The sequence below is a fragment of the Osmia lignaria genome, chromosome 1 (assembly GCF_051020975.1).
Source record: "Osmia lignaria lignaria isolate PbOS001 chromosome 1, iyOsmLign1, whole genome shotgun sequence".
NCBI lineage: Eukaryota > Metazoa > Arthropoda > Insecta > Hymenoptera > Megachilidae > Osmia > Osmia lignaria.
The window spans coordinates 13,162,583-13,182,808 of record NC_135032.1 but is presented as its reverse complement, the minus strand read 5'-3'; the positions used below and the strand labels follow the sequence as shown (position 1 = coordinate 13,182,808).

Below are 20,226 nucleotides of genomic sequence, written 5' to 3'. Positions count from 1 at the left end.
TGGCACAGGGGTTGAATTTCTGATCGAATTCTAAAATTACACACATTGTATACATTGAGAATATAAAAAACTGACGTCAATTCCTGGAAAAAGCAGGGTGTAAAGAGGTTGAGTTTAGTGGAAACGTAATGCAGAAGTAAAGCAAAGTATTGTTTATTAAACTTATAAAATATACATTAATACTTTCTAAAGAAAAATAATTTTTAAACATTTTATACACAATTCTAATGTACATTATTTATGATACAAAAGTTGCATTATTTCTACGTTGTATTAACGTTACATTTTTCCTTCATTTTTTCGCATTTTCTTACAATTTCTGAAATAAAAAATTACACTGTTTAATGCGGCGACATACAAATGTATAAAATTTGTAAAAGAAAAACTTACTTTGAACAATTTCTTGCAATGTGAATACAGTTGGAGAATCTGGAACTTCTATTAAGAAATTTTTGCCCTCGTCACAACATCTAGCTAAAAGTGGATCTAAGGGAAGAGAACCTAAAAATTCCACATTTAACTCTTTTGCCATTGCATGGCCTCCGCCTGTCGATGCAGGAAATATCTCAACAGAATCCTATTTAAAAATATATTTATGTAAATGACAACCAATAACTTGATTTAATTAATTTAATGTCATTTTTTTATACTTACTTTACATTTAGGGCAAATAAAAATACTCATATTTTCAATAACTCCTAAAATTGGCACATTCACCTTTCTGCAAAAATCAATTTCTTTTCTTACATCCAATAGAGCAACTTGTTGCGGGGTCGTTACTACTATTGCTCCTGTAATACCAGCATCTTTGAGATAAGATGTTGCTGATAAATGTTCATCTGATGTTCCAGGAGGTGTATCTAAAATGAGGTAATCCAATGTGCCCCAGTCAACCTCTGACAGAAATTGTCTAATCATTCCTAAAAATAATAAAAAGTGTAATAATTTATGTGTGTGTGTGTATGTGTGTGTTATGTATACTAAGGTACCATTTTTTTTGGGTCCTCTCCATATTACAGCATCTTCTGGACTAGCAAGTAAAAACCCAATAGACATTAGGGACAAATTATCCTCGATGTACTAAAAGAATGAATAAAGTTTACTTAGATATCATATCGGTAATATAAATTACCTAATACTTATGCAAAAAGCTTACTACTGGAGACCATCCTGATCCACTTTGATGAACCTGTTCTCCTATTGCACCTAACACTCTTGGTTGGGATGGTCCACAAATATCAATATCCAGTACTGCAACCTATTAAATCAATTAATTTCAATTTATGCAAATTAACAAAATATAAAGTTTTACACGTTAGAAGGTATTTTTTTTATTTGAGATTATCATTGTAAAATGACGAAGGATTAAAAGAATCAATAAGAAACTGGTACAGAGTGACACAAATCATATAGGTTGGTAAGCATATACATAGATACTTCCTTTTCAAAAGCTATATTGTGAACTATAACTGGTTAATAGGAGATACTTTGTTGATATGTACATAGAAAACAATATGGATGTTCTTGGCAATGGAAAAAGGGTAAGCTGTTTTTAATACAAATTATGAAATCTTTTATGCAAAAGTAGATACATACATTTATGTCAGGATTGTTTGCTGCTAAACATCTGGATAGCAGAGATGTAATAGTGCTTTTGCCAACTCCTCCTTTACCAGACAATATTAATATTTTGTTTTTCACTGTTAAAAGTCTTTCTTTTACAAGAGCTATACCAGGATCTGATTGTTTTAAGGCATCAGATGCACATATTGTTTGATTTGGACAACCAGCACACATTGATGCTTTTCCTGCATCTTTGCTTGTAGTACCAGGACAATCTAAAATACAATGTTATTATTTTTTTTTATTCTTCTTTTTTTTCACCCCTTTAAAACAGGACTGTACAGCTTATCTTTTAGATGCATTATATTTATGTATATGTATATATATATATATATATATATATATATATATATATACTTTTTTAATATGATATATAGAAACTAAAGACGTAACCAACCTAATGTTTGAAGAGCAAGCATCAAACATGTCAATTAATTACAAACACTTTTCTGCATCTTTAAATTTATAACTATACATAATTTTTGTAATATAATATTATAAATGCTTTATTTCATACTTGATAAAATAACACATTTAACTGCACGTGTACTTACGTTCAGGCGCATCATTAGGTACATCTGCCATGTTGAATTATAACTGATCTTAATTGATAATTGATATATTGTGACGTTTTATAGAGAAATAAACTTAATAAAGAATCAAATATATGTATATGTAAATATATCTTTCTTTCTTTTAATAAATCATTACTATTCATTTATGTAAAATTTGTAGCAATTACAATCATGGAGTACAGATAATGTATCAATATCATGCATCGAACCGTCTATCTTACGTCGAATTGATAATTGTACCGGTACAAACAATTTAATGCCTTGGCGTCCTAAGATAGGATACGAAAGTACTAAAGTTACACCTTTGTAAGTTAATTTCAGCTTTAACTTGCTCGTCGTGTAATAAAGCAATTGCTATATACATAATTGATTAATGTTGCAGGATCAGAAGATCAACATCACAGCATTGTATGTTGGATACTGCAAATACTATAAATTCGTTAAAATTGCCAAACTTGGTAACCGGGTATCAACATGGTTCTGGACATATTTGGAAAAATGCCCTTTATACACGTTATACACCTAATGATTGGTTTCAAAAACAGGTGAAATATTATAACGAAGCGGATTCATGTAGACAATTTTCTGAAAGAGTAAGAAATGATGCCTTACGAATTATTAGGTAAGCATTACATATTACTAGTGAAATTACCTAATTATTATAATTTGAAGGTAATTAAACAATTACTGTAACAGAGATGCAGATGAGAAAGTGCAACATGGACAGTACGATACTGGTAGAAGACTTGGCGAAAGAATAAATGATGTCAATTTTTGGAGAAATGAAATAGCATCAGAATTAGAAAGATTATTTCAAGAAATTGAAAGACTCCAAGATTGTCGTTCTATTTTAGAAAAGGCTGTTCAAGATATAGAGGGTCCGTTGCGCATTGCAGAGGAATGCCTTTATTATAGAGAAGCTAGGAAAGGTAATCACCATTTTAAAACTATGTATTTTAAAGTAATTTATTTATATACATATGATTATCACTCTAATAAACTAACGGTATTGTTATGTCTTTTCATATAGATACCGAACTTGTGCACGACGACACAGAAAAGTGCTTATTTAAAGAAATAGAGATCTTAGAAGAAGATAGAAAAATGTTGGAAAGTTGCATAGAGAAATGCAAAAATCAGGTAAAATTAAAGCAAACCGTTAAATTTTAATATTATCAAATATAAATTTTATTTGCAGCTACGAGATTGTAGAGCATGTCAATGTCAATTAGAATTAGATTTAAAGAACAAAAAAAATGCATTAGAAATAGATACATTGTGTCATCAATTGAATAACTATAGTCATGGATTGGAATATTGTTCAGGAATTGAAAAATTCGATCTATGGTATAAATCTTCTATAGTTTACATAGGTGTTAAATAAAAGAAACAATTATATGGAAGGATGAAACTTGTTTATTGTATTAGCGGGTCAGAACAAAATACATGGATGGATGCTGCAAATCAAATAGTTGAAAAATCCCAGATAGAAAGAAATAAATCTTGTCAATTAAGGGCAAATGCAGAACTTGTTATGAATAAAATTGCACAAGAAATGTGGAATGCCTGGAGCAATACAAACAATGCTTTGTCACATAGGTGTTCAGAGTTACTTGAAGCTAAAAATAAACTTCAACAGCATTTACAAAAGGTAGAATCTATTACGTTTAATATTTTTAAGTATCAAGACAATTTACTATTCGTTTTAGATACAACAGGAAATTTTTGATGTTGAAAAAAATTTGGAATTAACACGTAAAGCTATTGCAGATAAACAATATATACTAAAAGTAGCACATACTAGATTAGAAGTTAGAATGCATCGTCCAGATATAGAACTTTGCCGTGATTATGCTCACACGAGGTTTGTTTCTGTACATTTGTTTTCATAATGTAACAAATTCAAATACATTTGAATGATTAATAACAGTGTAGGTTGTTTTCTATGTAAATATAGCCTGCAGAAGGAAATTGGGGAAATAAACCATCAAGTAGAAAGAATGCACAGAGCATTGAAAGAATTGGAGAAACAGCATCAGAAATTATTAAGAACGCGAACAACATTAGAACACGACCTAGCATTAAAAATCGACGCGATGTACATCGATCGAGAGAAGGTTTCTGGTTTTAGACGAGCTTATCCGATAAATGTTCTATTCAAATTTTAATGCCTATGTACAAGTAATTATTTTACACTATTAAACGTATTAAGCGAAACGATATCTTAAATTAGATTTATCGAAAAATAAAGAAAAAAGTATTAAAGATCCACTTATCGATATATTTCTACATATTTCTTAAAAATTAACATATTTTTTTATAACATTTACTACTTTTTCATAAAGTTCGGTATAGGAATTTTAATTCCTTCTTTGGCTTCAAAGAATGTATAGGAAAGTATAATTTCATCTATGTGTTCCATTCTAGGATCTTCAACAAATTCTGGATCAATATAGAAGAACACTGGCATGTCAACCTTAATAACAAATATTATTATAATTTGTTGTATTTGAAAGAAAAAGGTTGATACAATTATTCTTAACCAGTTTTATTAAACTTACTTCTTCGTGTGGATTGAGTTGCTGCTCCTCAAAGCAAAAACACTGAATCTTATTAAAATATTGTCCTGCTTCGTATGGTACCACATTATAAGTTGAAACACCGATAACTGGTTTATCCAATGGATTTTTTGCAGTATAAAATGCCAAAGCAGTTTCTCCAGGAAGAACTTTTATTACATTTTGTTGAGGTTTGAAGTTCCATTGCATGGCTGCTGCGGTATCAGCATTAAATTTTATAGTTAATACTTTATCTTTAATAGGTTTCATTGCGCTCACTTTAGCACTATCGTGATTAACAGATACTGTTCCACCATAGCTATAGGACTATCGAATAAATGATTACGGTACATCATATAAAATCATAGAAATGTCTTGTAATATAAGACTGGTATTATTTAAAAATAAATTTTATTATACCTGACAAAATACTCTATATAAAGGTACTGCTGCATAAGTCAATCCAAGTAATAGTACACCACATCCACTCCAGTATAAACGCGAGGAACGCAATCTTTTCTTTTGAGCAGCATTATAATATTGATTGAATAAAATTCGAGATGCATTCGTGTGTATCTGTCTCGTACAGCGATTCAGTAGTTTCTGATGTATTATTAAATACATTTTGCTCCTCTTTTGATTAACCTAAAGTTAACAAAAAGAAAGAAATTTTTGTTATAATTTACCGATAAATGGATTTATCACATATAAGAATTGCCCTTTATAAAAGATGATATAATAATTGATTTTGTTAATTTATTATTTAATTACATTGAGGCTAGAATTGTTTAATAAAAAAAACGATGTATTTACACATGTCAAATATCATATATAGTATTTTTCACGAAACAGTAGCAGTGAAAACCAGGTTTGATGTCCATTGACGTCGGAGCACGTTGGTTGGAATCGGTTGGAGTGTAAAGAATATTTATTCGAATAATAAAAATAATAGGTAAATAGTTGTGTATTGAAATCTACTTAAATTTGAAGATGATGAACCCTTTTGAAATAGTGGTGGGAACGTACGAGCAATATTTGCTCGGTTACAAAGTAGATAATATCGTTAATGTAAGTGGAAACTTTTTTCGCATTGTTATATAGGTTATATTTTTATTTGTTACAAGTATATCTTTTAATCTTTTAATAATTAATATATCTGGTATGATTTTATCGACTAACTAATCAATGAACTTCCAGGAATACAAAATGGAAAGAACATTTGCAACTCATAATCATACGAGTAGTGTGCGCTCTGTCGCAAACAATAAATATTACTTAGCTTCTGGTGGAGCAGATGATTCTATTTATTTATACGATATGCGATACAGAATAGAATCTGGTAGATTAATGCATCATAACGGTATGTAGAAATGCTTATATTTATTATGTAAATATTCATGACTTTTCTTTTTATATAGATACCGTTAATTGCATAGCGTTTACCCCAGAAGCATCTCATCTTTTTACATGTAGCAACGATGGAACTATAGCTGCCATTAGATGCGGTAATTGGCAAATGGAAAAACATTGGCAGAAAGCGCATAAAGGTTTAGGTGTAAACACTTTAGCTATTCATCCGACAGGAAAAATAGCACTCTCTACAGGAGCCGATGGTATACTTAGAACATGGAACTTGGTTAAGGGAAGACAAGCGTACGCGACAAATTTAGTACCAAGGTTAAAGTTGGATGCTAAAAATGTTAATATTCTCAAGTGGAGTCCAAACGGGGAGAAGTATTTACTTGCCGTTAATCAAAGGATAGACGTATACTCGGTCGAGTTGGCAGGAATCGATAGCGAAATCAAGTTTGACGCAAAGATAATTTGCGTGGAATTTTTAAGGGATGATTTGATCGCGGTTGGTCTGGAAAATGGTCAGATAAAGTTTTACGATCTTGAGAAGTCTGTACAAACTCTGAAAGCTTTAGCGCACGATTCTCGAGTTAAATGTATGGCTTTTATGGACGATTTATTAGTTACCGCTTCTAGTTCCGGCGAAATTAAGCTTTGGAGATATAGTAAACATAAATTGCATATGCTGAAAAATGTTAATTGCGGTGCCAGAATTACTTGTCTATCTCTCGCAATGCCGTATAAAAATTTTCTATACAATAAGAATAAAGTTAAACTGGATGAGGAAGAAGAGGAAGAGGAAGAGGAAGAGGAAGAGGAAGAGGAAGAGGAAGAGGAAGAGAAAGAAGAAGAGGTACTGAGAAAAAATAGATTTAAGCTTCGTCAAGAAGTTATTATCGAAAAGGAGGGTGATTGGGAAGTAAGGTCGATCGATGCTTCTCCAAAGAAATTCATAGAGCAGAAGTGTAAAAAAAAGAGAGGCATAGAAGAAGTACAAGAGTCAAACGTTCGAGAGAAAAAGAAGAAGAAGAAATCGATCGTAAAAAAGAATAAAAGAGAAGACGATGTAGTAATAACCGATGATATTCCCAAAAAGAGAACCAAGTTATCGAATATAAACGATGAAAACGTTATTTTGAATAAAAAAAGAAAGAAGCACTTGATGCCAATAGAAGAAAATAATAATAATATAGCCATAAAGAAAGTTAAGAGAGTAAAGAAAAGTGTTTTAGACTCGGAAAGTAACGTCACCGACGTTCTTCTAAAGAAAAGAAAAAAGGAAACGAGTATGAAAGAGAGTGGAATGGGTTTAAAGAAAAAGAAGAAAAAACAATGAATGAACATCGAATTGATTTGCAAAATTATATTCGCATTCTGTTCAACATTTATGGGACGTAAAATTTAGTAAAAAAATTGTCACGTTAAGTTCCACGTTAGTTCCTACAAATAAGTCTGTTTTTAAAACTTTACGATCAATATATGTTTTATTGTGTATATGTATATTACAGAGCGTACAGAAATGAGACAATGATTTTGGTCATTTTAACGTTTTGTGCGGAGGATTTGCAATGTGCACTGGGAACGATGCTTGTTCAGTTACCACAAAATACACTTGTCAGGTGGATTCATTGGACTTCCGGTCGGACAATTCCATGCTTTAGCGAAATCTTGGTTATTCGATAAAGTTCCGATCACTCTAAAATGATTTGGTGCGTGGACTCCTTCTGTTAGTTTCAACTTTAACGCGCCGTTCGTATAATTACCGCACCATACCTATACAACAAATACGTTAACTTTATACTTGACAAGAAATTATTAGAATATACATAATATAATTAATGTATTACGTTAAGTTAACAGTAGAAACAACTTGAAGGTCTTTTTGTTACGTTTTCAGTGGAATCTTGAATTATTGCAATAAGCGAAAATAAACGTTTGTTCAATAAACGTTTTATTGAAAGAAAGAATTATTCATCGGATCAGCTTACTTGTGCAAAACCGAGGAAGAACAACTGTTCTTGAGTATATCCGGCAAGACCAGGTAAAACCACTAATCGATTATCAGTTCTCCTTTGAAGCCTTTGGTAAGCTCTAAAAGCTTCTCGTATGCCACCGTTATCGGCAATGTTTTCACCTTGGGTATTAAAGCCGTTCACCTACATAATAGCAATTTGTTGGATTATCAGTAATAATTACATATGACACGTTTCTTTGATTCCTCTCTCGTACAAGGATGATACTCACCGTGAAATTATTGCCCAGCTCCGGTAAACGATAACTACTATATTGTTTAATTATACACTCAACCTTCTGGTGGTAATGTTGCAACGTCTCATCGCTCCACCATTGCTTAATATTTCCGTTCTCGTCGTATCTACGACCTGATATAAAGAAAAAAGAATAGTTGTAATGGTAAAGCGTGGCTCGTATAAAAAGGATAACTAATTGTCAGTTACATCAATCGAGGTAATGATCAGCTTACGAATCTTTGCGATTAATATTAACGGTCGTCGACTCGATACCTTGATCGTCGAATCCGTGGGTAAGTTCGTGGCCCATTATAGCACCCATGGCACCGTAGTTGATACACCTATCGTACGTAACTAATCGTTAGCGTTATCTCTGTATATATATATATATATATATATATCTCGCTCGTTGATACCTACTCTAATCCATTTCCATAGAAGGGTGGATGCAGAATACCCGCTGGAAAAGCTGCAAGTAAATTGAGTAAATCGAATAGAAGAAATACTTATCCAATCTAGAGAGACTCTAGATTACTTACTAACAGAGTTTAAAATCGCACTGTAAAACGCATTCACCGTCGTACCAGTTGTTATCCAGCGATTTTTATTCGGTTTTTCGCGTAAACTGTTTAAACTTTTCTTAATTCCTACGTCGGTCAGCTTCAAGAACGTATCAAACAATCGTTCCGGTATTACCTCCATCTACGATAAGTCGAACATTCGTTTTCGAATGATAAAGGAAATGAAAAGGACGCTAAAACTTACCCCTTGGTGAAATTTCTCCAACTTTGTCGAGTTGTTGATCCATTCTGGAATTCCTACGAACGGTCTTATCGCGTTCAACTTGTTGTGTGCTCGAGCTCTCGTATCAACGTCCATCCAATCTAATTCGGTGAGCATCTCTTGAAACGCAGCTTTCACATCCAACAACATTTCCAGAGCCTCTTGGTGTATTGAAAAATTCGTATGTTTCAAGGAAGAAAGAAAGAAAGAAAGAAAGAAAGAGACTCTACCTTCTTGCGAGCTCGTTCGTTAAAGTATTTACGCGCGTAAACGTAACTGAGAGCCATGCCGAAATTTGCATTCGCGCTTCCGGTACACGCTTTCCATCGGGGTGTCTTCTCTTTCAAGCCGAAAACTTTTTGCGAAAATTGGAAACCTAAATCGCGAAATCGTTGCAACGTCAATGGAGCGACCGTCGAATAAACGCTCCACCATACGAATCTCGCTGAAAATTTCCAAGATCGTTCAACTATCTATCATACTTGAAAGAAATACAAGTATTTATAATGGTTTTTTATATACCTATCGTAACGGTTCGAGTGATTGCTAGTAATTGAGGTAATCGTTGCAAATATCTTAGATCCATGACCAGCACGCGATCCACTTTGGTATCTATCGTCACATTTGTGTTATTGAACACGCTTTCCACGTAGCTCGTCCAATTCCACTGAAAGGTGGTTGATTAAAAAGTAGTTTGTATACGTAATTCGTTTTCCCTCGTATTCACCTGTTGCACTTGCTCGTCTGTAAGTTGTTGCAACGCGTTGATCGTCACGTCGTGAATGAAATGTTTATCGCTACGCCTTTCCTCCGCTGTCGCCATCATCTGAAGGAATCTATGTTGTAGGAAAATTCTAAAGTATCCTCGTTTACGCTTACCTTTGCGACCTTTGTGCTAAAATCTAAAATTTCCTCGGCAAAATCGAGGCTCCTGTTTCCTGCTCCAGCCAGTTGCATCATAGATTTTACGTATTCCTTGTATTCGGTTAATTCCGATTCGAATCGTTGTGGATCAAGAAGATAACGCTCGCTGAATCCTGGAGAAACTTGTTCGATCTAAAAATCGACTAATAATTTATTTATATTACCGATATCTCTCGTCAATCGTTAGCACACCTACGCGTACCATCATTCTGTTTTTCCTCGTGTCCCGAAGATCCTCGCTCACGTAAAAGTTTAGAAAAAGATCCAAACCCAAAACTCGCTGCACCGTCCCAGCAATTTTAGGAAGATCGAAATCTGACGAGATCTCGTCTTGCATAGCTGGATCTTTCGGCAAACCCAAACTGCTCAGCGCATCGTGGATAGGCTTTAGACCCAATGCTTCGACGCTGCCTGTAACGATCCCGTTCGATACTCTGATCGGACGAACAAAAGCACCTTTTCATTTTCGTTTCTTACCTGTGTCCATACAGGATTTGTACAAAGTTCGAGCTAATTTGATCGATTTCAAATGATTGCCTTCGTCCGATTCCTCCAAAAGTATTCTCAAATCGTTTAACAGTCGTTCCCTGAGAAGGCTCAACTGATCCCATGAAGTTTGGCTTTGCGGTATAGGATTTTTCGAAATCCAACCACCGCAAGCGAACTTGTAGAAATCATCGCAAGGATCGACGGATCTGTTGATCGCCTCTATTATCCTAGCGGCTGGAACGTCAAAGCAATTGTTTCGCATCAACGGCGAAATAAGAAGCAACAAGTAAGAAGATTTGAAACTCGTATCGGTGGATAATTCTTTTATATAGTATGTACCTGTCTTTACGCATTCATCGGTTTGACACATGTCCTCTGTGTATTCTTCTTTACGGAAAATAGCTATTTGTAAGGTCAGCGTTACCAGCAATGCGATCACCGTAATCGTTAACAAACCAACGATCATCGCCAACCTCGTCTCTTTTCCGCTCAATTTCTTCTTCTCTCCGTGACCGTATTGCCTGTTTGAACCAATTAAAAAGATCCTCGATAACTAGGCCATCTCTGCTTGCTTCTCTGGTCCACGCGTTAAAAAGTAATCCTACTGAAAGCGTTAATTAATTACCACAACATTGTCGCGTTTCTCTTCGTCCTGTCCGTGCTGTTTCTTTCATCGTCCTCGGGATCGTTTACCTAGATGAGAAAGGAAAATGATAATACATATTTAGGAAGCTTTCCATTCGCAGATTGGCACAACTTTATCGATGCGATAATGTAGCATCTTGAGCTGGCCGCGCGCAATAAAAATTCCTGATAAATCGAAGCGTTCCGTATTTCTGTTCAGAACTCGACTCGAGTAACGTTTCGGTAAGATTACTGCACGTGTATGCATCGATGCTCTCTCACCTTGTCCCAGAATCGATGGATTTACCTCGGCATTATTTTCCTCCGACCCCGTACCCTATATTCTAATCCTTCTTCCATTAAAGTCTTCCAGAAATTTCGCTTTAAATTACATTTAAATTACGTATTGGAAAGAAATTCTACGTCGTCCAATTACCACGATGATCGCCACCTTGGAGTTTGTTTCTTCGATCAAGGAATATTATAATTATAGTAAATCGTTTCTCCATCTCCATCCTCGCGATACGTGTTCTTCCTCAATGACTAATATTGTTCTAGGAATCGTCGCGTCGGTGGTAATTTTAACGATAACCAGTTATTTGTATCGTACGCTTCTTTTCCGTGGCTACGGAACAACTTTGTATCCCGCTTCTTTTCGTTTCTTTCAAAGAACACCTCATGGCGCACAATTGCATAACACTGACATATACGGTATAGTTAAGTAACTTACACAACGATGATATATATAAAAATAAACTCGTGACAACAATCGTTATTACTCGTCATACTTTGCCTTCACCTTCGATACAAGGAAGAAGGTAAAACGCACGGTATGCGCGAATAGAATAAAGGCTCGAAAGAAGGTCTCACCTTATACTTCATCTTCTTTTCCACTTTTTCTGTCCGGTTTGATTTCTCCGTTAACCGACTGACTGCTTGTCTGAAACAAAACGAATTGAATCGAATCGAATCGAATCGAAATCGGAAGATATCTCGTGCTCGTTAGCAGAACGAAAGAGCAATCGATCGATCGGATACGCATGGCCAATCGTTAGATCTAACGTCTACGAACGTCTTTGCTTTCGTGACAAACGATGGAATATTATAATATACCTACATAATAAAAAAGGCTCGATTGGGAGGCGACGCGTGAACCAAGTAGGTATATGTACATACAAGAAACACGTGCTCGCAATCTACGCCCGAGTTCACTGTCACAACAAGCTGTGTCTATTTCCCTTTCCGCCGAGATTCTCACCTGTCTCTCAATTGATCTTACAGAATCCTCTATGTCTGCTGTAAAAGCTTAATAATTTTAATAATTTGCTTCGGATAGTTTCGATAATTTCTTCTCGACGCGATCTTGAAATCTCATGCTCTCTTCTCCCATCAGTCAATTCTTCTCTGAACGTGTTTTTATCGGAACTCGCACACTGCATTCGTAAGTAGATATACAGTTTGAAATCTCGAAAAAGATGCGACGCGAAACGAAACCGATGTTAGACCAAACTGATCTTTTAGCTTGCAAACGAGCGAGTATAATCTTCGAATCCCCTACCACTTCCGCGCCACAAAACCGTCTCGTTTCAGGAACGGCTTTTCTTTGCTTCTTTGCTTCTTTGCTACTGGCGCCTTGTAACGCGCTCATTACCGATAGAAATTTTAATATTTCATACAGTCTTTAACCCGGTATACGTACAACTGTACAGCTTCAAAGTACGCTCTCAAGTAAGCTCCTCGACGCTCTTCCCTTTGTTTTGTCTGCGCTCGTTCGCGATCAATTTCCATCTATTTTTACGTTGCCAATCTTTTCTCCCCTTCTCTAAACTCCAAACTGATAGTAAATTTTTCTACCAGGGTTTTGTAGCCGCGCGTATACATTCCTGTCGTCTTAAAAAGTCGAGGGATTTGAGGAGCGGTCGGTATTTGCCGTCAGACGGACGAGCACTCGAGAACCGTCTCTATCTATCGCTTCCCTCTTATCACTTTTTTCGTATAACTTTCGATTCCGCTATACGTTATTGTTTATCGAGTATTGCGATAACACGGCACGATTATGCAAGCAGATCAATTGTCTGTCGTTTGTCGATACGCTCTCGTTTCGAACCAACGCAACGCGTTAGGATCCGTATCATCAAATAAAAACACTTTTGGTTCCTATGTATTTCGGTGACACTACTAGCCGTCGTGATAATTACGAAATAAGTTGACAATTATTCGAGAAACACGAGCTTTTAATGGATGCATTCGTCGTCGAGGCGGTAAGGTCGAAAGTTGAATCGCTATCGTTCCCAGTTGTCCGAGATCGTTGAAAAACAATGAAAAAGATTAAGGTATCGTTAAAAGTTACCTACTTCAATAGGACTCGTTAGTAATATGACTGCAACGAATATGAATATTAAATAATTGCTTCGACATACATTCCATGCGGATGATGAACGCGATCTAACAAGACGTACCACAAGCACAAGGTAAATTGACTCAACAGACAGCACCTATTTTGGTTGCTAAAGCAATCGTGCGTTTATAATAGTGGTACATATTCGGCTGACGCGTGCTTTAGATACGTCTTTGGAAAAGTTGAATCGTCCCTACTCGTTTTCAAGCTATAGCTTCCACCTGAACAAGAGGAAAGGAGGGTAAATGAGATAAAAACGATTCAGAGAATCTGTAAGACTACTTTATTAAAAATGCAAAAACAGAGTAATAATCCAGGTACAAAGACGTAACGGTAGGAAAGAGGTACGAAACGCGTTTTACTCGTCGTGATATCTGCAGTAAGCGGTGTCTTCGATCAACTGCTGAGAAATCAGTTCTTCCGCCGGAGAATGATGCGACACCGTAACCGCGTGATTTTCCACTTCTTTCAACACCCTCAACAGATTTCCACCGACCAACTTCTTGATGTCCGAGGCTGACCATCTTCGGTCTCGCGTCAATTCGGCTAGTAGCAGGGGATAACTGGAAACGTCCGGAAGCTCTACCGGTGGACTGAACACAGGGGCCAAGTTAATCCTATGTAGATACTTTTCTACTTTTTTTCAGCATCACCCACCTTAGTATTCCGTCGTAACCGGCTCCGAGACCCACGTGGTTAACACCAGCTATTCGCCGTATATGATTGATATGAGCTGCAAAGACAAGTACACTCTACTTTCTTCTTGTTAATATGTAATATTATTTCAGGCACGTTCTTAAGCGTGCGCGCTCACCCACCCACCGCGTACCTATAATATCGTACATGGAGGCTTTATCACCGCAGCTTAAATGCCCGCTATCGAAGCTGACCATAACCAGACCACCGTTCACCGACTAAAATCAAACAAGAGCATACATGTATACCTTCGATATCCTTTTATCGTTTAACTTTCTTTCCTCACCAAGTTACGCAGCATATCGTCCGGAACGTTGCTGGACGAATTGCAAAGCGCTCTAGCCGCGCTGTGAGAGAATATCACCGGTGCTTTCGTTACTGCCAAGGCATCCCTCATCGTCCTGATCGACACGTGCGACAAATCGACCAGCATTCCCAATCGATTTAGTTCTTTAACCACCGCTTTGCCGAACAACGACAGTCCGTTGCTGTGAAAATCTAACGACACATCGGAATTCGGATCTTCTACGGAGCACGAATCTGCCCTGAGAGAACGATCGAAATACCTCTTTGATTACTTCTTCTATGCTTTTTCCCAAATAACCAATCTTCTGCCGAAACTTACCACGGAGTATTACATTTGTACGTCAGAGTCATGTAACGTGCCCCGAGCCGATGGAAACTTCTCAACACCGCCATCGACGTACCGATACTGTGGCCACCTTCGATTCCCACCAAACTCCCTATCACGCCATCCTTGTGCGCTTTTTCCAGCTCCGTGCTGTTTCTCACCAGCCTTATTCTCTTTGGATACCTCGACGCCAGTCTACGCACCACGTCTATCTGTTCTAGGGTAAGCTGCACCGCGTCGAGAAATTGTGCCTCGCAAGGAACGTAAACCGACCAAAATTGTCCACCGACGATACCCTGCTGTAATCGTACCAAATCGGTTTGCCATTCCGAGCCCCAACTCGCATTTTCTGACAAATTCTCGTCAAACGGAAAGTCTTTCAACTTTGTGTTTCCTCGATGCTTTCGAAGGTTCCAAGCAAAATCATTGTGCCTGAAATTTGTGTTATTCCTCTTTAGTTTTCCTTTCTCTTCAGTTACTACTATTCACTGGACGACGCTTTCCTACCATCTCCTTCACCGGACAACTACATACAGACATACATACATACATACATACATACGTACAGGTTGATCGCTTACCCATCGATCAGAGGAATTTCGGACAGCATTCGTCGTACAACTTGAAGTCTAGCTTCTAATAAATGCGAGCTGCGTAACTCTAAAGCTAAAGGTAATCCTATACCGGCGACCAAGGCACATCCAAGGAAAAAGAAACCCGTCATCACTATCCACTTCCTCAACATACTCCGTCCTGCGTGTACACCAAATTGCTTTAAAATTATTTTCAACTTTCAGCCTATTTATTCTATACCGAGTAAACTTGTTAATGTGCGAAATTAGAAAAATGAAAGAAAAATCAACGTCGTCGTTCTCCTCCTCCTCCTCCTCCTCCTCGATACAGATGTTTCTTAATTCATCGTTCATTCGAGACATACCCCTTTCTTTAGCTGGATCTTTATCCTTATCCAAACAAGTAGAAACGCTGGTTTCCTTTGCATGGTGTATCGCATCACCGTTAGGCAATTTTCTCATTAATTCTGGAGACGATAGTTGCAAACAAGTCTACAAAGATATTCATTTCCTTCTTATATTTTACAAAAACGTCCAACTATCACAGTTTTTTACCAAGATAAATTAGTGAGATTTAACCAGTTACCTCTAATATATCGACTTCTTTTCTTCTCGGTGGTGGAGATCGGTAAACCATACCGTCTTTATCCATTCCATAAAGTTCAAACATATTTCCTTCTTTTCTGAGACCGCTTGTTGCCCCTGTGAAAAGTTTTTCACTACCTTCGACACCAAAGGGAGCGTCCTATACTGGGGCATACATATATAACGCATGCGCCAACTCTCGTATCGACCTGACCCGTCAAACATTTCGAATTGAAAAGAACCTACTAAAATTCGTATAAAGAATCATTGCTTAATCATACATATAGTTATGGATATTTTGTTGAAAAATATCTATCTAAAGGATTGTAAAAAATACACGCTTGTTCCGCTGCATTCAAACCGTTCTCACTATATGTATGGATGTTAGTTAAATCAAATACAAACGTTTACGTTTCGTTTTCTACCTTATTTCAATCTTTTATTATCGCATTTCTAATCTTCACTATTTCAACACTGTTCTAAACATTGTTTTGCCATGTTCGAGCAAATAACAAACATTCTACAAATTGTCTTACCTATCTAATTGTAAGTAAGTAAGTATTTGAAAATTATAATATTTCGCGGTTCTACGAATACGCGCAGGAAATCGCGAAGCACGCGTCGCTTCCGGCTGCGCAGCAAGATATGCGTGATAACCAGTTCCCACCGCCATACACCGCCATATTGTTTGCGGTAGTCGCGCACGTAATTCGTCGGTTTATACGTGGTCGTGTGAGTTTTCTTTTATTCGGTGAGCCCCATTGGGAAAATCTGCAAACATTTCGCGAAAAAGCAATATGAAGAAAACTAAGGACGTGTCGGACGAGGATGAATATTCTGCGGATGATCCAGAAGAGGTAGAAGGAGCTTCTGAGGAAGAGTGGACTCCTGAGGCCGGAGCCGAAGTAAGCCCACGCTATGCCGATACTTTCCTCTTCGTTTGCTCTTATCTAGAAAATCCTTTTCCTACTTCCCAATCGACTCTACTTTTTCACCTTTTCGCTATACTTCCTGTCAGTTCGATCGTTCCTGACTTAGTTTATAACGCGTCGTCGTACATACATATAGTATACGAATAAAGATCTGTCAGCCGGAATCTTTCTTAATTTCATTTTTTCCACTTTTCCTTGGTAAAAGTATGTATCAACATTTCTCGTTAAGAAAGTGAATTTGTTATTTCAAACATTTCCATTTCTCCCTCTGATTGTATATATACTCTGTTTCCAAATTACCAAAAATAAATCCTTTTAATCAATTATGATAAAACAGATAAGGAGAAAACAGAAATCAGTTATGCATGTAGTTTTCCGTTGAAACCGTAACTATACGGTACGCTATCCAACGGATCTAGTATCAAATCTGTTGCCCGTTAATTGAATGTCTCGCCTATCGAATATCGTTAGAACAGATTTCTTACATTTTTAACATAAATATAAACTTAATCGTTAAATCGTACTTTCTATAAGAAAGTTATAGTTATGGTTGGAACAGTGTTACGCCGACAAGTTATCCTTGCCGGCCGGTCGGTGGCGCCGGTCAATGAATTTTTCAAAACAATACAATTCTAATACGTTTTATCATGTTTCTATCTTTACTTTGTTTATTAAATATTTTCCCTTTCAAGTTGTATTTTAACATCGTTACTCTGAAATACCATATATTATTTTCAACCACAATTTCGTATCCGTTTAAATTCGTCGGTATACGCATACAACACGTTTATTTATTACAATACATTTATTGATATTATTTAGAGCGGCGCTAAGAAAAGACCTCAAAGAGAATCTGCTAAAAAACGACAACATTCGGAAGAAGAAGAGGAGGAGGAAGAAGAGGAGGATGAAGAGGAAGATGACGAAGAAGATGAAGAATCTGATTCTGATTCAGGGAAAAAGCCCAAAAGAAAAAGGCGATCAAAGAAAGAAGAAGATGAAAAAGAAGACGAAGATGAAGAAGATTCTGATGATAACAGCTTTAACGAATCATCGGGAGAAACTCCAAAAGATTTTACTGTAAGTTAATATTTTAAGATCTATAAGAACCAAAGGTTACAAGTATTGTAATGACAATGAACAGGGGCTTCATCGTCTGTATCAATTATTGTAGTCTGGCGCGTTCGTTGTTGCAAAAGGAGACATTGGAGGTAATACAGAACCAACATTGTGGAGGATAGATGGGAAAGCGTTGCTTCAAAAGTTTTTACCCTTTAAGGAAGATGGAAAAACATTGTACAAAAGCACATCTACAGTAAGTTTCTGTCCTGAATACTTACTTAGTGTAATAATCTTTTTCGAAAATATTTATACATAAATGTTTTTCTTTTTTCGTTTAGTACTCTGGTTGGTCAGTGAATAACAAAGATAAATACTTGGCTGCACAAGTAACTTTCAAAGTGCAAAGTAGAACAGAAACAATTGTTGAACTTCATCTTGATCAACAACAACAATCAGAAGTTGTAAAGTATGTCTTTTTTTTTTTTCCACTATAATATTCTCTTTGGTCATAAATAATCCACGCAGTAACAAAAATCGCTTTCTTTTCTTTCAGGGACGAAAAAGAAGACTAAATATAGATCATGTTTGATCATATTTGTTTATATACATTTTAAGGTATGCTAAGGAAGAATACATTTACATTCACAGGTACACATCAACACTACACAGACATGTTATGCCAACACATGAATACAATTTACAAGATGATATTCTAGCAGATTCGTGTTTAAAAGTAACATTGAGTGGACCATGAATCTCAGTTCATTAATAACGGGGGTAGCTTTGCAAATAATTGGTGGTTTTGTCAAATACTTGATAACAGTTGAATTAATCCTTTCGCTACGGTAGCATTCGTTGCTTATCTATCCACTCGCGGAACAATAACGCTACAATATGGTTTTTATGACTTTCTAATATCTTGGTATTGTCTGTTTCTACTTGTATTAAATTTGGCGCAAATAGTAATAATAATTATAATGATACGTAGTACGTATGCTGCCATACAGTTGACTTTGAATGACTTTATATCAAATTTATTCCTATTCAAAGTTTAATTTTCTCCTTCTTCGATATGTTGTATAATGTTGTTCACTTTGTTGAAAAAATATCAATCATGATGTTAAAGTGTGTACCCGTAGTCCGACTTGCGGATACCGGCATTAAAAGCAAAAGGATTAATAGTAAAGCTACCTATAAATCTGCATGATTATCCAATTTCTTAAGCAACATCCACTCACATTTTGTATTTCATATTTTATAAACTCGGCAAAATTCTAAATCTTTTATTTTAAATAATTCTCTATTCTTGCAATGCAACATAAGATTCATTTTATTATTTGATATTTTCTGATAAAGAAACTCTTTCGATAACTAAAATTTCGTGTTACTTTCCATCATCAAGACAGAATGTTAGGTGTAGAAAACAAATCACAGTGTCAGTTACCGTTGTGGTTTTGTGTTCCTATTGTCGTGTAAATTCGTTTAAAAAATCATATTGTTTTTAATTTTGTATTTAAATTTTCCAAATGTTTCGTAGCTATAAACATTATGTATACTCGATTTGTGTTGATAACAATATGAGTAAGAAATCAATTGTGCTGTCATAATTCATGTTCAGTGGTATGTTATTTCGATCTAGCTTTATGGATAAAAATATGGTTCACGTACATGAAAAAAAGAAAAAAAAAAAAAAGAGTAAAAACTAATCGTGTTAATTGTTTATTCATTATTCCTATATTATTTGTACAGATTTTTTACAGAGCTCCTCTCCTGTTTGTAAAACTTAAATTTATTGGAATGTGGGCGCATACTGTGAATTACAATTTGTATTACAAATTTTAACATGTTAATATTAAATGATATGTTGGAAGGAAAAAAGCAACAAACGAATAAGTGTAAGAATTTTGTTACATAAAGTTTTTGGTAACATCTTAAAAGTTTTTAAATTCACTCTTAATCAATAACGAGTCCAAATAAAATTCTTATAATAATTATCTATAATTTTGTCGGAAAAAGTTTCTGTTAGAAATATCAACAACTCCGATAAAATTATTTAATTCATAGTAATAGTAAGAAGAGTATATACATATTTGAGCATTAAAAATAGTTGATTTTATACAAAATTATATTTTCTTTTTATTCTTGGTCGTAAATTTCAAAGATCATTACATC

At 35.7% G+C, this 20,226-nt stretch overlaps 7 protein-coding genes across 15 annotated transcripts; 3 read left to right on the top strand and 4 right to left on the bottom strand.

Moving 5' to 3' along the window:
* Positions 1-137: 137 nt before the first annotated feature.
* On the bottom strand, positions 138-2,361 carry Nubp1 (NUBP iron-sulfur cluster assembly factor 1). Of its 2 annotated transcripts, none has more exons than XM_034328528.2 (7): positions 2,178-2,361; positions 1,597-1,838; positions 1,157-1,258; positions 990-1,080; positions 655-920; positions 391-577; positions 138-319 (listed from the first exon to the last, which is right to left on the bottom strand). In XM_034328528.2, exons 1-7 carry the CDS (start codon positions 2,206-2,208, stop codon positions 264-266), a joined length of 975 nt encoding a protein of 324 aa, XP_034184419.1. In that variant the 5' UTR covers positions 2,209-2,361; the 3' UTR covers positions 138-263. The 2 variants fall into 2 exon arrangements, with proteins under 2 accessions (XP_034184419.1, XP_034184420.1); XM_034328529.2 differs by lacking the exon at positions 2,178-2,361 and adding an exon at positions 2,021-2,143.
* LOC117606239 (tektin-3) lies at positions 1,252-4,766 on the top strand. Of its 2 annotated transcripts, none has more exons than XM_076688129.1 (10): positions 1,252-1,541; positions 2,359-2,504; positions 2,581-2,820; positions 2,895-3,127; positions 3,229-3,338; positions 3,397-3,545; positions 3,627-3,849; positions 3,917-4,062; positions 4,156-4,379; positions 4,626-4,766. In XM_076688129.1, exons 1-9 carry the CDS (start codon positions 1,497-1,499, stop codon positions 4,364-4,366), a joined length of 1,503 nt encoding a protein of 500 aa, XP_076544244.1. In that variant the 5' UTR covers positions 1,252-1,496; the 3' UTR covers positions 4,367-4,379; positions 4,626-4,766. The 2 variants fall into 2 exon arrangements, with proteins under 2 accessions (XP_076544244.1, XP_034184390.2); XM_034328499.2 differs by having other exon boundaries at positions 1,507-1,541; positions 3,908-4,062.
* On the bottom strand, positions 4,449-5,704 carry Cox11 (Cytochrome c oxidase copper chaperone COX11). Of its 2 annotated transcripts, none has more exons than XM_034328551.2 (4): positions 5,570-5,704; positions 5,177-5,401; positions 4,760-5,083; positions 4,449-4,674 (listed from the first exon to the last, which is right to left on the bottom strand). In XM_034328551.2, exons 2-4 carry the CDS (start codon positions 5,378-5,380, stop codon positions 4,528-4,530), a joined length of 675 nt encoding a protein of 224 aa, XP_034184442.1. In that variant the 5' UTR covers positions 5,381-5,401; positions 5,570-5,704; the 3' UTR covers positions 4,449-4,527. The 2 variants fall into 2 exon arrangements, with proteins under 2 accessions (XP_034184442.1, XP_034184444.1); XM_034328553.2 differs by having other exon boundaries at positions 5,528-5,642.
* Positions 5,685-7,445, top strand: LOC117606240 (p21-activated protein kinase-interacting protein 1-like). The gene is made up of 3 exons (XM_034328501.2): positions 5,685-5,824; positions 5,954-6,116; positions 6,175-7,445. Exons 1-3 carry the CDS (start codon positions 5,747-5,749, stop codon positions 7,443-7,445), a joined length of 1,512 nt encoding a protein of 503 aa, XP_034184392.2. The 5' UTR covers positions 5,685-5,746.
* A 260-nt stretch (positions 7,446-7,705) lies between these two features.
* On the bottom strand, positions 7,706-12,981 carry LOC117606221 (endothelin-converting enzyme 1). 6 transcript variants are annotated; one of them, XM_034328444.2, is made up of 17 exons: positions 12,878-12,981; positions 12,049-12,118; positions 11,180-11,247; positions 10,894-11,075; positions 10,543-10,788; positions 10,268-10,476; positions 10,021-10,197; positions 9,869-9,967; positions 9,664-9,808; positions 9,372-9,586; positions 9,124-9,300; positions 8,898-9,060; positions 8,779-8,827; positions 8,632-8,699; positions 8,354-8,490; positions 8,098-8,265; positions 7,706-7,882 (listed from the first exon to the last, which is right to left on the bottom strand). In XM_034328444.2, exons 1-17 carry the CDS (start codon positions 12,964-12,966, stop codon positions 7,706-7,708), a joined length of 2,439 nt encoding a protein of 812 aa, XP_034184335.2. In that variant the 5' UTR covers positions 12,967-12,981. The 6 variants fall into 6 exon arrangements, with proteins under 6 accessions (XP_034184335.2, XP_076544226.1, XP_076544229.1 ...); XM_076688111.1 differs by lacking the exon at positions 12,878-12,981 and adding an exon at positions 12,296-12,825; XM_076688114.1 differs by lacking the exon at positions 12,878-12,981 and adding an exon at positions 12,437-12,825.
* Positions 12,982-13,842: 861 nt separating this feature from the next.
* Positions 13,843-16,225, bottom strand: LOC117606244 (dipeptidase 1). Its single transcript, XM_034328506.2, has 8 exons — positions 16,062-16,225; positions 15,841-15,967; positions 15,485-15,656; positions 14,898-15,335; positions 14,559-14,817; positions 14,406-14,490; positions 14,234-14,309; positions 13,843-14,169 (listed from the first exon to the last, which is right to left on the bottom strand). Exons 1-8 carry the CDS (start codon positions 16,143-16,145, stop codon positions 13,935-13,937), a joined length of 1,476 nt encoding a protein of 491 aa, XP_034184397.1. The 5' UTR covers positions 16,146-16,225; the 3' UTR covers positions 13,843-13,934.
* A 482-nt stretch (positions 16,226-16,707) lies between these two features.
* LOC117606267 (uncharacterized) lies at positions 16,708-19,665 on the top strand. Its single transcript, XM_034328554.2, has 5 exons — positions 16,708-16,965; positions 17,815-18,072; positions 18,167-18,307; positions 18,393-18,520; positions 18,608-19,665. The coding sequence occupies exons 1-5, from the start codon at positions 16,858-16,860 to the stop codon at positions 18,624-18,626; spliced, it is 654 nt and encodes a 217-aa protein (XP_034184445.1). The 5' UTR covers positions 16,708-16,857; the 3' UTR covers positions 18,627-19,665.
* The last annotated feature ends 561 nt before the right edge of the window (positions 19,666-20,226 follow it).